The sequence below is a fragment of the Eucalyptus grandis genome, chromosome 10 (genome assembly GCF_016545825.1).
Source record: "Eucalyptus grandis isolate ANBG69807.140 chromosome 10, ASM1654582v1, whole genome shotgun sequence".
NCBI lineage: Eukaryota > Viridiplantae > Streptophyta > Magnoliopsida > Myrtales > Myrtaceae > Eucalyptus > Eucalyptus grandis.
In genome coordinates, this window is record NC_052621.1 from 13,199,408 (window position 1) to 13,213,821 (window position 14,414).

Below are 14,414 nucleotides of genomic sequence, written 5' to 3' on the forward strand. Positions count from 1 at the left end.
TCAGAGCTTCGACTCTGACATTGCTTCCGCACCATCTCTATTGATTGCCTAGAGGAACCCTATCCTGCAAAAGGGTTACCGAGAGGAATCAAATTCTTTTGAAGGGAATTTTTTGTCAAATATGAACCCACCAAAAAACCAACCAGAGAACCTCACCTTCAATCCAGATGAACCAATGTCGACGACTCCTCAAACTTCCAGTGGTACTCCTCAGACCTCCACTTCTGTGACCGAACAACAACTCGGCCAGATCCAAAATCCACATGCGTATTGCGAGAATGTTCCGCCGTTTAATGCTGGTCAGCCATTTTCGGCGTATCCCTACCAATGGATGCCATATCCATGGATCCCAGGGATGAATCCAGTCACATCATCGCCGGTAGTATGCCGAGCGACGGAGGTCCACCAGGCCAATATTGGGGCAAACGCGACCATCGGCTCGGAGCGACGGGCGCATCGAGTTTTTCCGGGAACAGGATCTCGGGGACAATGCAGTGCGGGACTTCGGGGACAATCCCGGGAATACCACCTGGTTTTCTTAACTTTCCGTTCGCGGCCGCCATGGGACGACCGAGCCCGGCGACGCGCTCTACGTTTCCTCTTCCGACGGACCGGAGTTGCGGCTCATCAGCCACCCTCTCACGGTCCAGAGAATTACTCAACCTGGGCGCGAGAATTTCGGCGAGCCCTAATCACCAAAGACAAAGAGGGTTTCGTCGACGGGACCATTCCGATCCCGACCAACGAAAAAATGGGAAAACAATGGAGAAAATGCAACCAATTAGTCGGGACATGGATTGGTAACGCATCAACCTGAAATCGCGGTTGGGTTACCACCAACAGAGGATTCAAAAATTATTTGGGACAGCATCCAAGAAATGTATGGCAAATTGGATCGGGCAAAAAAAATTTCGCTCCATCAAGCGCTCAGCGAACTGAAGCAAGGAAACACATCGGTGACGACGTGCTTCAACGAGCTTTCGGCACTGAACGAGTTGGAAGCCGCTGAAGAAAACTGGAAGGGTCCGAATCAACCCTCCAAGGTACAAGGCTATAAAGACGGGAGAAAGCGACTCGGTTCTTGCGATTTTGAACGATTCGCATCTCACCTTCCGATCGCAGATCCCGGCGATGGAACCACCGCCAACCCTCGGCCGAATCTTCCAGCTTGCGGTGCAAGAGGAGAATCAAAGGCTTGCCTCGTCGGACAGCAAGATCTCCGAAACCCTAGTGCTGGCGGCAAGAGTAGAAAAGGAGAAGGAGAAAACCCTAGATCGAAAAGGAGGAGAGAATAGGGAGTAGCTAGGGTTCGCGGAGAACCGAGGGCTGCTAGGGTTTGCGGATCAAAAGCCCTATAAATGGGGCAGCTCGGACGGCTCAGATCGAGTGTCGTGATCCGACGGCTCCAGAGGCACGCGAGCTTCGGATCATCTGGACGGTGGAGATACGTCCGCTTTAAGAGGATCCAACGGTCCTCAAAATTCGAAAGGATATGGGCCAAATTTTCGAAATAAAGGCAAATTATTTTGCGATTTTTGCAAGCGGCCTCACCATACCATCGATACCTGCTGGAAATTACATGGCAGGCACCGGAGAAAAAGAAAAAGAGGAAAAGAAATATCTGCAGCAGCCTACCAAATTTCGGGATCGATGAATTCTACTAATCGGCCTATTACACATGGGGAATATCGGCAGCTTATGCAAGCTTTGCGAAATTGGATGTCCGAGAAAAGGAAGCAGCTTTACGGTATTTCATATTACCCGGCAAGTACTATTTCTAGAAATACCTGGATTATAGACTCGGGGAGCCTGTGATCATATAGCATGTGATAGAAGATTATTTTCTGCTGTTAATGAAGATTTAAAAAATCCTGTCACTGTGCAATTACCCAATGGAAGTGTTGCCTATGTCACTACAACAGGAACAGTGGAACTTAATCCCCATATTGTCCTTACTAATGTCCTCTATATTCCGGACTTCCAATTTAATCTGGTTTCAATGTCTAGAGCCTGTAAGGACAACTCTTGTCAAGTTCTTTTCAACACTGATACATGTCCTGTTTTCCAGGCCCTTTCGACTGGGACACTGATGGGCTGGGGTAGTCTCTCTAAAGGATTGTTTTTCTGGAAAAGCTTGCCTGCAAATTTCAATTTTCCTTGTAATAAGAAATCATTGTGTAACTCAATTTCCAATGATAGAAATTTCCTTTTGCATTCCAGATTGGGCCATACTCAATTTCCTTATCCTCATTGTCAAATTTGTCCTCTTGCAAAGCAATCGCGTAACTCTTTCCCTTTAAGTCAAAGTCGTTCGAGAAATATCATTTCCTTACTACATATTGATGTCTGGGGACCATACCATACAATAAATCATGATGGATCTCGTTTTTTCCTTACTATTGTGGATGATCATTCCAGAGCCACCTGGATCTTCCTCATGCAGTCTAAAAGTCAAGTTGTGTCCCACTTAAAAACCTTCCTTTCCTTATCCAAAACTCAGTTTGGAAAACCTGTGCAAAAAATAAGGACAGACAATGGGAAGGAATTTTTTAATCATGAATGTGCGGATCTCCTTTCATCTCAAGGAATTTTACATGAGAGCTCCTGTACTTATACACCACAACAAAATGGAGTGGTGGAAAGGAAGCATCGTCATCTCTTAGAGGTTGCCAGAGCTTTGAAGTTTCAAGCTTCTATTCCAGATACATTTTGGGGCGATTGCATATTGACTGCTGCTTATTTAATAAATCGAATGCCAACCAAAGTTCTGGATGGACAGTCTCCTTTCCAGGTACTTTTTGGAAAGAAGCCTGACTTGAGCCACTTGAGAGTTTTTGGCTGTCTCTGCTACGTTGCTATTGTCGGGCCCAAAGATAAGATGGGTCCACGTGCTCGCTACTGCATATTCATGGGATATTCTACCTTACAAAAGGGATATCGAATTTATGATCCGAGTACTGGAGAATTTTCTGTCAGCAGAGATATTATATTCCAAGAAACTATTTTCCCTTTTGTCCACCAGAACAAAAGTGGCACTAAACCATGGCATTCTCCGACCTATTCTGCTGACGATGGATCTGCAGGTTCCAGATATATATTTATTCCTCCGCCAACGGATACACAAGGTGTTTTCAACTCCACTAACAGCACAACACCTTTCGAGGAAGCCCAGGATCAAAGACTGAATGATAATGAGATTTATTCAGATCTACCTATCCCAGACTCACTTCCAGTGGAAATCCCAGACAATACATCTTCCAGAGATGATCCACCCAGACGTTCTGGACGTGCTACTCGACCTCCTACATGGACTAAAGACTATATATGTGGAGTCAGGAATTCACCAGGTATTCATTTTCCAATCTCCTCTTATGTTTCCTTCGATCATTTATCCCTAATGCATCGATGTTGCATTGCTCGTATTTCTGAAAACCAAGAACCATCCAACTTTCATGAGGCAAGCACTGATCCACGATGGCAAACGGCAATGGAGGCAGAATTGAAAGCCCTCGTGGATAACCATACATGGGATCTTGTTGCTTTACCTCCACATCGTAAAGCAATTGGATGTAAATGGGTCTACAAGATAAAATATCGAGCAGATGGATCGATTGAACGATACAAGGCGCGACTTGTGGCTAAAGGCTTCACACAGAAGGAAGGTTTCGATTATCACGAGACTTTTTCCCCCGTGGCCAAAGATGTCACAGTTCGCTCTTTTCTCTCTGTAGCAGCTTCTCACGACTAGTCGTTACATCAGATGGATGTTCATAATGCCTTTCTCCATGATGATTTAGACGAGGAGCTATATATAGAAATACCTCAAGGATTACGGAGACAGGGGGAGAATAAAGTATGTCGTCTCTGCAAATCCTTGTACGGACTCAAGCAAGCATCCAGACAGTGGTACGCGAAATTTGCTAAATCACTAATAGCTGCTGGTTTTCAGCCATCCAGATTTGATTATGCTGTATTCACATGGACTCAAGGTACGTCGTCTATCTACTTGATGATATATGTAGATGACATACTCATTATGGGGAATGATGAAATAGCTATCAAAGGCCTTAAAGGATACTTGCATTCTACTTTCCATATTAAAGATCTGGGATCGCCAAAGTATTTTCTTGGGATTGAAATTGCTCGATCTAGCCAAGGAATCTCCCTTAGTCAGAGAAAATTTGCATTGGAGATCATTTCAGAAGTAGGATTATCTGGGTATAAGCCAGCTATAGTGCCTATTGAACAAAATGTCAAGCTGACAACCGCTGATTATGATGTTGAAGTGCCTCAGGAGGCAGACCCTACTCTCAAAGATCCTTTGGGCTATCAGAAGCTTGTCGGGAAGCTCATATATTTGACTATGACTAGACCAGACATAAGTTACGTTATGCAGACACTTAGTCAGTTCATGCATAAGCCAAAACAGTCTCATATGAATGCCGCGCTAAAAGTCGTGAGGTACTTGAAGAAATGTCCTGGTCTTGGGATTCTTCTCTCTAGGAAGTGTGACATGAAAATGATCGCATATTGCGATGCAGATTATGCAACCTGTCCTATGAGCAGAAGGTCAATAACCGGTTTTTGTATCAAATTGGGGGATTCTTTACTTTCCTGGAGAACGAAGAAACAACCAACTGTCTCGTTATCTTCGGCGGAGCGGGAATATCGAGCCATGGCTAAAACCACATGTGAAATAGTGTGGTTGAGAGGATTACTTCAGGATCTTGGAGTGCATGTCAAGGGACCAACAAGATTGTTCTGTGACAATGATGCAGCTCTCAAACTTGCATCCAATCCTATCGTGCATGAGAGAACAAAGCACATTGAAGTCGATTGTCATTTCACCCGAGAAAAAATCCAGGAAGGGATGATCGAGACACAAGGGATTGGAACGCAAGAACAACCGGCGGATGTCTTCACCAAACCTCTGTGTCAAAAACAGCATGCGTATCTCTTGAGCAAGCTAGGCGTCTTGGACATCTACAAGCCACCAGCTTGAGGGGGAGTGTTGGAAGATACGCAGAAGATAGGAAAGTATTGTAAATTGATATGTAACATTGTCTATCTTAGGCCTAGAAAGATAGGGATAATTATTTTCCTTTATTATTTCTTCCTTTGTAGTTAAATACAATGTATTGTGCTCATATTACAATATAGAGATACACACAGAAATTCCTTACACCTCATCTATCTTGATCTACCTTTCCCTTCACATTTTGACAGTAACCTGAAACCTCTCTCATCCAAGTGATACTTTTCAATGTAGTTCCTAGACATCTTCGAACATTGTTCTGTCTCCAGTGGCTTAAGATGATACACGTAAATATAATGACGGGAAGGTGAGTTCGTCCATGAAGAGGAAAAAGGAATTGCGGGGAGGAGAGGGAAATTTTTGCGTGTAGCCATTTAGGACGTCCCGACAAGTTAAAACTTCAAATTACAGCACCCAGAGCTGTAAAGGAGTCGGAAGCAACAGAGCTTCTGGAAGCTATGAACCGTTTACCAACCGGCCAACCGGCCAAACTTACCTGCTTGGGGTTAAGAAGCCCAAGGGACGAAAACTACCTTTATTCATTGCTTCTCCCTTGTAATTATGGAAATTCTTAAACAAATGCCGTTGTAATCTTTGTATTTACCTGATATTATTGTTCTTTCATTTGAGACAGTTTTGAACGTCATATTATCAAGTCATAGTTGGGCAAATCCATGATTAATAACTTGAAGCCAAGTGTAGGAAGTCAAACGTTTTATATTTGCCTTTATTTGCGGTAACATAAAAAGGGAAGCCGATGCCTTCCGCATGAGATTAATCAAGATCTGTAATTTGGCTTTTCTGGCTTTTTCGGATTTTTTTCCCATTAATATGTTTTGTGAAAAGTGAATAATTTAAAAGATCGTTTGCATTGCTTGAAATATATTAGTTAATGATTATTTTTTAATTATTGACATAAATTTATGTTTAAATATTCTTATGGATAATGAAAATATTTTTCATATATTCAATTTTTATGAACGATTAAGGGATCATTTTTAGAATTTTTTTTCAAATTATTTATTTTTTGCACAACAATTGCAACCTTAGTTCTCTCCGAATTTCTTCAGGAATTATCTCTTAATTTGTAATTATGTCTCTTCATAGGGTAAAGAGAATGTCGTAATATAATATGTTGAAATGATAGGGTCATGCAGATAAGTTAATGGGAATATTCATACTTACATTCTCAAGAAAATTTAATAGCAAATAATTCATTATAATTAAAAAATTAGCATTACAATCACTCACGCGTTTAGATATTCTTTATACTTAAATTTAAGGCTAATTTCAAAGTACTTATAAAAAAAATAACACAATAGAATGTAAAACTCGCAGCACAAATAATTGAATTTCAAGTCCAAAGCAAAGGCTATATGTACGCCAAAAATCAAGAACTCCTCTACTTATCATCTTTCTTTGCGTACAGCGGCTCCTTCGACGCTCCTCGGCTTTGTGCGACTCTCCTCTTAAAGACTACTTGGCTACATAAAGTAGAAAAAAGAAACCTTTTCTCTTTTTGTTGGACAAAGACATTTTTTTACCCCCATAATAAATAGATATAATAATAATAATAAAAAGTGCGCCCCTTATTTTGTCTTTTAGCGGCAGGGCTCTTCGCGATCAAATTTTGGAACCTAATCGTCGCCCGCGGCCTTCCATCGACGAGCCATTGCCTCAGATTTAAAGCTCGTCCTGGAGATGAAGATCAACGAGTTCCTCCAGATCTCCACCATCTTTTCTCATATTCACCCTTTTCTCTCGATCCAAACTCAACCCAACATCGATCCACTCTCTCGCTCACTCAAAGTTTATACTTTTGGCCCCAGTCCGATGCGTAAATGAAGGCTCCGACCACATGTCGGTGACCCGAGCGAGACCCAGATGGGAAAACACGCTTTCTGCTCCGACCTGTTATTGCTTGTTGCTTGGGCCGATTATGTTGGCCATGGGTCTCGCTCTCGAGCTCAATGGCTTGTTTCTCTCTCTTCCCCACTGAGGAAGCTTCATTCTGAACAGAGAAAGAAAAACAGATGATGTTTCATACTGTGGACGGAACAGTGCTTTATGTATCGAAGGCCGTGAGCGACGGCTCGTTCCACGAGCAGTAGTGGTTGGCTCGGACGCAGCCGGTGACTCCACCGGGTACCGAACGAGGTAGATGGCGGTAGACGGATGAGGAAAATGAGGGAGGAAACACAGGAGTTAATTTTTTATTTTTGTTTATTTACTTGCCACGGCATGGACACGTGTCAACTGTTAGTTGTCTTTCAGAATAAAAATATATGCTATGTCAGCCTATCACATTGTTTATTTACTTGCCACAGCGGCAGTTTATTAGTATTTAAATATTGGTCACCGTATTTGTCAGAATTGCTTTCTTGACTTAGTCAAAGAATGGGCCCAGAAACCAAAAAGAGGGGCAAAAGAAAATGAAAAGATAAGTGGGTGTTCAGCTATTAAAGGGAAAAGCACATGCACGGGAAGGAAAGAGAAAAGAGAGTGGAACGAAAGGAAACAGAGAAAGAAGAAGAGGAAGAAGGCAGAAAGGGATTCCATGTACACGATCTGGATATTCCAACAAGCCAACTCAACTCCGAATTGGACGCCGGTAAGGATTCAAGCCTTTCGTACTTGTAATCGGAATAGTTTTCGGAATTAAGACTTAAAAGTCGGAATCAAATGAAATTTGAGTTACAAAGTCCAATTTTGGAGTTTTTAAGTCGAGAAATCATGGGGTTTTGATAGTTTAAGATAACGTGGAGTTATAGCATTTTACGGAATTTGATTTCAACTTATGATTTGTCCAAAAAGAATTTTCGGCGTTTACACGCACGATGAGCAGTGGACGTTCAGCAACTTTTGAGCCAGAATTTGTTGATTTTCGGCTAAATTTTAGGTTGGCCAAGTTATGAGTGTTCTAGTGTTTGGAAAGATCTTTCTTTTGATTGTAAGCTCATTTGGAATGGATTTAGGTGAGAGATTTATGGTACGACCAAGTCATGTACTCAAGTCCTGTGTTGCGAACGGCTCTAAATAATTGCTTTGAACGAGTGATTTGTGGGTGTGTTTGAGTTGTTTTATTAGCATTTAAGCTTAATTTAGTCAAATCATAATTGATGTAATGTTTTACTCGTTTTTAATGTTGTGTCTCACTTATTTAGTAGGATTGCAAGTTCAAATGGTTCAAGTATTCTCCAATGTTTTGTTATAGGCATTCCAAGTGAGTGGTGTTGTCTCGAAAGATTATACATATTAATTTGTGAATATTGATTTATGAAGAATTCTGAAATGATGCGAAAAATGTATTATGAAATGTGTTCAGTTTGATAAACGAAAATTAGAAAGATTATGCGTTTTGTTTTGTGAAATCAATAGTAGATTGGTTTTAGATTTGATTATTGGTATTAGAAGATGTGAGTTTGATGCTCAATATTTTTGTGGGTATGCACATCAGTTTAGGATATCCTTGTGAGCCGAGACCTTGCCATTGATTTGTCACTAGGTGTTGTATTATAACCATGGTATGATATTAAGCAAAAGATTGGTCATTGGATGGAACATTGAAGTGTGTTTTGATATGAGATGGATCAATGAATTAGACTATTGGCCTGTGATTTTGATGAGATTAATCAATGGATTTGACCATTTATGTTTATGATGATTTTGGTGAGTATTTTCCGAATTGTGTAAAGCTTGTTGAAATGAAACAAGTCATACATGATTTTGTTATGTGTATTATAGAGTTGGATCATGAATTTTCTGGTAGTGCTTGACTATGTATAAAAGAGATTAATTACTCACTGAGTTGTGCTTACTCATTCCTCTCTTTCTCATTCTTTTCAGATTGATTGATTAGCAGGCATTAAAGTGAGAGTGTTACTGTGGGAACTTTTGGGAGTTGAATTTTGGTGATTTGGAGCTACGTCTGTCATCCCCTTTTATGCTAGGATTTGGGGTGTGACAATATCTTGAATCTTATTCCTAGACAGATCATTTCATCGTAATAATGGAAAAGTCTGTGTATGAATCCATGTCTGGTGACAGTAAAGATAAGACTAAAGTGCAATCCTGGGAAGAGATCGTGCAGGCCATACGCAATGACATGAATACCCACCCGTCTGAAGACAAGCTCGTTTCGTTAGAGGACCTTGTGCGAGATTACAAGAAGGTGAAATCATCCCCGAAACATCGACAGAATCAAAGGAAAGTTCCACCTCCAATATTTTCTCGAGATTGGCGTGAGCATGACGAAGAAAGCAAGAACCTTCCTGTGAGGATACTTCAGCTTACTGAACGCATTGCATGGGATTCTCCGTTGCAGCGCTGCCTTCTTTCTTTTGCGATTTTCCCTGAAAATTCAATCATAAAGAAAAGAAGTTTAATATATTGGTGGATAGGACAGGAATTAATTTTCCAAAAAGAAGACAGGACGGCAGAGCAAGAAGGTGAAGACATCTACAATGAGCTCCTAAAACAAGGCCTAATTGAACCCGACGATAACGATCCAAGCCCTCTCATGAATAGATGTAAAATGCATCCATTGATCCGTTACATGCTTATCTTGAAGGCAAAAGAAGAAGGGCTCTTCTATTTCAAGTTGGAGGACAACAATACTCCTAAGGATCTTCGAAATTGCTCTTTAAGCAGCAGCCACCTGCGCTTAAGAGTAGGTGGCTTAATATTTGGTGGAGAAGACGGTCCACAAGAAAAACTAGCCAAAGATGAAGAAGTATCCACCGCGTTCAATGTTAATCAGCAATACCTTAATCTACCACACCATTGGCTCTCGAATATGAGAAACTTGAAGGTTCTTCAATTAGGACGATGGCAGCACTCGCCAATGCATCATATTGAAGTGGATGATCAGAAATTCTTGGATGAACTTGGGGTTCATCACAAGCATTTGAAGTTCCTGAGTCTTCGAGGAATTTCTAGGATCACATCTCTTCCTGATTCTATTGTCCAATTAGTCAACCTAGAGATTCTGGACCTCCGAGCGTGCCACAATTTGGAAAAGTTGCCTGAGGATATAGCATCATTGAAGAAGCTAACACATCTGGATGTATCGGAGTGCTACCTTATAGAGCGCATGCCGAAAGGAACCGAGAAACTGTCCTCCCTCCAGGTCTTAAAGGGGTTTGTTATAGGGACCGCAAGGAAAAACCCTTGCAAGATCAGCGATTTGAAAAAATTGAAGAAACTGAGAAGGCTAAGTATATACATAGGCCGTGGAGCAGCCATAGGGGGTGAAGAATTTGCATCGTTGAAGGATGTTGCATCTCTTTGCTCTCTAACCATCTCTTGGGGAGTCACTTCTCTGGCATCGCAATCAAGTCTTCCGAAAGATCAGTTTCTTCCCAAGAAATTGGAGAAACTAGAGCTCATAGGTATGCCAGTGGCAAGCATACCGAAGTGGTTGAATCCTCAAGAATTGGAGAACCTGAAGAAGCTGTACATCATCGGAGGGGAACTGGCTAACTGGGATCGCCAGCAACAGAATGAGCAATGGTCAGTTGAGATATTGCGGCTGAAACACCTTAGGAAATTGAGAATCGGAAACAATGAAGATGTGCTGAAAAAGTTTCCTCGGTTAGGATACTTTGAGAAGATCAATTGTGCTGACGACGATGTCTTGTGGTACAAGAGTAGGGAGTAGGGCAGTCTAGAAAGGATTGTGAACTGTTGTCAAGAAGCCCAGGGGAGAGAGAACCAGAGTTCGTGCAGAAACTGTTCTTATTTGAGAAGGGAAGTAGCGACAGTAAGGCTCATGTACCAATACTGTAACATGACAAATGAATAGTCCTTTGCTGTTGAAGCTTTATCTGACTTCATTGTGTGTCTAATTTCCTTTGTAATGACTTGCAGTGGTCATACGATTACTACTCATAAAGTTTGTTTGAGATCTTCGGCTATTTGATTAGAGTACTAGTTATAGGTATTAGCTAAGTTTCTTTTAACTGCTGAATCATTTATTTTAGTGAAGTTGTCGCTTAGTAGAATGAGCCTTTGTGAGGCAAGAATGTAATGCAATTCCAATGTGATGCTTCGGAATGGAAAAGTAAAATAAAGTCACATCGCCTGTTTGAGAGCTCATGTATATTCAATTTACAAAAACTCAGCATAAAAGAGTGTTACATGTGCAGAAAAATCCACGAGTAGAAGAATTTGTAAATGCATAAATGGTAATGATATCATACATGTATGAATTGACTAATTATATAGGTGGAAGTACAGAGATGTTGGCATTTCAAGGAGGAGGAAATGACGGGGAGAGAGAGAGAGAGAGAGAGAGCAGCCAACATCTTGGGACAGCTTTCTGTCAATCCCTACGAAAGCCTTAGCAGCTAACGGTGAGCCAAGGCCATGGTCGTTGACGTAACCTGAAACCTTTCTCTCATCCAAGTGATAGTTTTCGATGGAGTTCCTAGATATCTCCGAACATCATTCTGTCTCCAGTGGCTTAAGGTGATACAAGTTATTTAATAATGGGCCCAAAGCCCATGTTTCGTCGATGAAGAGGGAAAAGGAATTGTGAAGAGGAGAGAGATTCATTGTTGGTCTAATTGGAGTAGTTTTCGAAGTTTGGTTGTAAATTCAGAATTATCCAAGTTTTGAGCGATGGAGTCCAATTTTAGAGTTATTAAACCGTAGATTTATATTACTTTAGAGCTTTGTGGAGCTGTATAGTTTGACAAAAGTTGATTCTGGAGTACGGTGAGATTGGAACAAAACTCTGAAGTATAGCATACAGGTTACTTCATTAGCGCTTATGAGTCGATTGGCCTACGACTAAGCATAGTTTAGTCAAGTGGATCGTTAGATGAACGTGTTTGTCTCTCTTCACTTCCAGCTCTTTTTCTAACTCCTCGAACCAGTCATCCCTGCACCAAACTTAATCCACCACAAGTAGGTGTCTTTAGCTGATTGGTAAACGGTTCATAGCTTTGACAAGCTCCTTGATACAAAAATGGCTCAATTCGTCAAAATCACATCCTAACTCCTTGAAAGCAAACACCATCACCCTAAGCTGGTCCACTTCTTTCCCCAAGGCATGTGAAGAACGTAGCCAAAACCTGGGATGGAAAGTTGTAGACCCCCTCAGATCATTGAAAATTCTTGGTTCCAGACGTCGTTGAATTATATCTAAGTTTGAATCTGTGGAACCCGATCTGAATTGGAGGATGTGGACTGAAATTCTTGACCGAATCCTTATGCGGGAGTCTGTGTGTATTGGAGTTCGATAAAATCAATTGCTGTACAAAGGAACTCCATATAGTAGTCACAAAAAAGGAAGGATAATGTATCATTTGGAAAGAGCGGAACAATGTGCTTTTTCGGAATCAGACTCTCTATCTTCCAGCAATGAAAATGCATCTTTAGAAGGGTATCAAAGATAAGGCTATGACCTTTAAGCATGTTCCTGATGTGCCCATGAATAGAAGACTCCAACGAAGCTGGAACATCCATCCTTTTATTTTTGATTGATGGAGGTTTCCTAGTTTTTGTTGTCTTTTGTTTCCTTTTGTTGTTGTTGCTCCTTTTTCTGAGAACCATGGCACCCTTACACTCGTTTGAGATTTTTGTCTTCTTGAGTGTTTGTTTTTGTCGGTGGCAAGCCTCCCTCTTGTCTTCTTTCTTGCAAAATCAATATATTACTTATCTTTACCAAAAAAAAAAAAGGAAGGATAATGGCGGACGTCACTTTCCTTCCTCAATAGTGGCCGATCAACAAGGTTTGACCATTATGACCAAGAGAAACATGGGTTTGACTTTGAAAAAGGGGGCTAATTCCATAAAAAGCATCAACTTTAGGTCGATAATCTGGCCAAAACTTTTTTTTGTCTCATGAAAAAGCACAAACTTTAGGTCAAGGGACAAATCTGGCCCGAATTTTTTTTTTTGTCTCTTAAAAAAGCACAAACTTTAGGTTAAGTGACAATTCTTGCCCCATTTTTGTTTTGTCTCATAAAAAATAACAAAAACCCCTACCATTAACTTTCTATTTGAAGTTAACCTTATTTCAAGAGAAAATGTTCTAGCTGTGAGGTTGGTGGATCTCATTCATGGTTTCTCTTGACGGACGGTGATCTATTTCATATTACGACAAAACAATAAAGTCTAGCGAGAGAAATTCAATCGGGAGATTTTTTTACTTGCTAGTGAAGTATAGGAGATGGCATAGTTTCACTGTTATTCTTCAAGCTATGGCTCAAACAAGAAGAAAATGGATGGTGTTAGCCAACAAGTGCACATGGATTAAGGACAATCAATGAATATAAGTTAAGGGTAGCGATTTAGAATTTAAGTGAAAGTTAATGATTTTTTCCAAAAAATAATAAAAATTGGGGCCAAAATTGTCACTCGACCTAAAGTTTGTGCTTTTTACGAGACAAAAAAGAGTTTGGGCCAAATTTGTCCATTGACCTAAAGTTGGTGCTTTTTACGAGACAAAAAAGAAGTTTGGTAAGATTTGTCCATCGACCTAAAGTTGGTCTTTTTTTTGGAATTAACCCTTGAAAAAGGACCCTATGTCTCTTCTATTTTGACTGCACAGTGGCCTTTTTCCTTGGAGGGAGCCACACAAGAAAAGAAAAAGAAAGGGACGTTTCTGTGTCGGAACATTTTATGACATCCAATTAAGTTATACTATGAACTTTGGTGTAATCTATACATGAGAAACCTCGAGCGTGTGAGTTAATAATTTTCCAATTCTCCGATTTTTAATATATATTTGCTGTTAGCCCTCTATGGGGTAGGTATATATATTCGTGCCAAATCACGTAAATTTCTCATGTTTTTTAATTGATTTAGTTATAAGATCCATTGGCTTCCACATCCTAACCACCCTCAATCCACATCAAGAAGATCCATTCATGATTAAATCCTTAGGTAAGAAGTTGTGTATTCCTTTATGAGATCGAAAAATTATATTGTGAGAAATTGTGACTGTGTTTTTAGGGGATGGGAAATACTGATTGTATCTTAGTGATTTGAGTATGATTGTAACTAGCCATGGTATTGTTTGATGTATAATGAAATCATATGATGATCTACCATTGTAGTAGTTCAAATCGATTGAACCACGTAAGATTATGTCCAATTTATTTATTTATTTATTTTGTTTATTTTACTGTTAAATCGCTTGTTTTGACAATACTTTAATTTTGTAGTAAATTCAACCTAGTTGTACAAGAAGAAAACTGCTTCTTTGGGGGTGTCAAGGAACACATAATCGGGACGAAATTGACCCAAGTTCATCAATTTGGGTTTGGTGAAGGAGTAAAAAGAGCAAAACAAATGGTTTGGCTTAGTTTTGATTCCCTTTTCCTTAGTTCAGTCATTTAATAGCTACAAACATTTCAGCGTTGAGATTGTT

The 14,414-nt window shown here is 40.4% G+C and overlaps 1 protein-coding gene across 1 annotated transcript; it reads left to right on the top strand.

The window, feature by feature from the left end:
* The first annotated feature begins 7,377 nt into the window (after positions 1 to 7,377).
* Positions 7,378 to 11,126, top strand: LOC104421859 (disease resistance RPP13-like protein 4). Its single transcript, XM_018863820.2, has 2 exons — positions 7,378 to 7,646; positions 8,882 to 11,126. The coding sequence occupies exon 2, from the start codon at positions 9,045 to 9,047 to the stop codon at positions 10,692 to 10,694; it is 1,650 nt and encodes a 549-aa protein (XP_018719365.2). The 5' UTR covers positions 7,378 to 7,646; positions 8,882 to 9,044; the 3' UTR covers positions 10,695 to 11,126.
* Positions 11,127 to 14,414: the final 3,288 nt, after the last annotated feature.

Excerpts from the sequence above, each read along its gene's own strand:
- LOC104421859 (XM_018863820.2), top strand. The coding sequence starts at position 9,045 with ATGGAAAAGTCTGTGTATGAATCCATGTCTGGTGACAGTAAAGATAAG.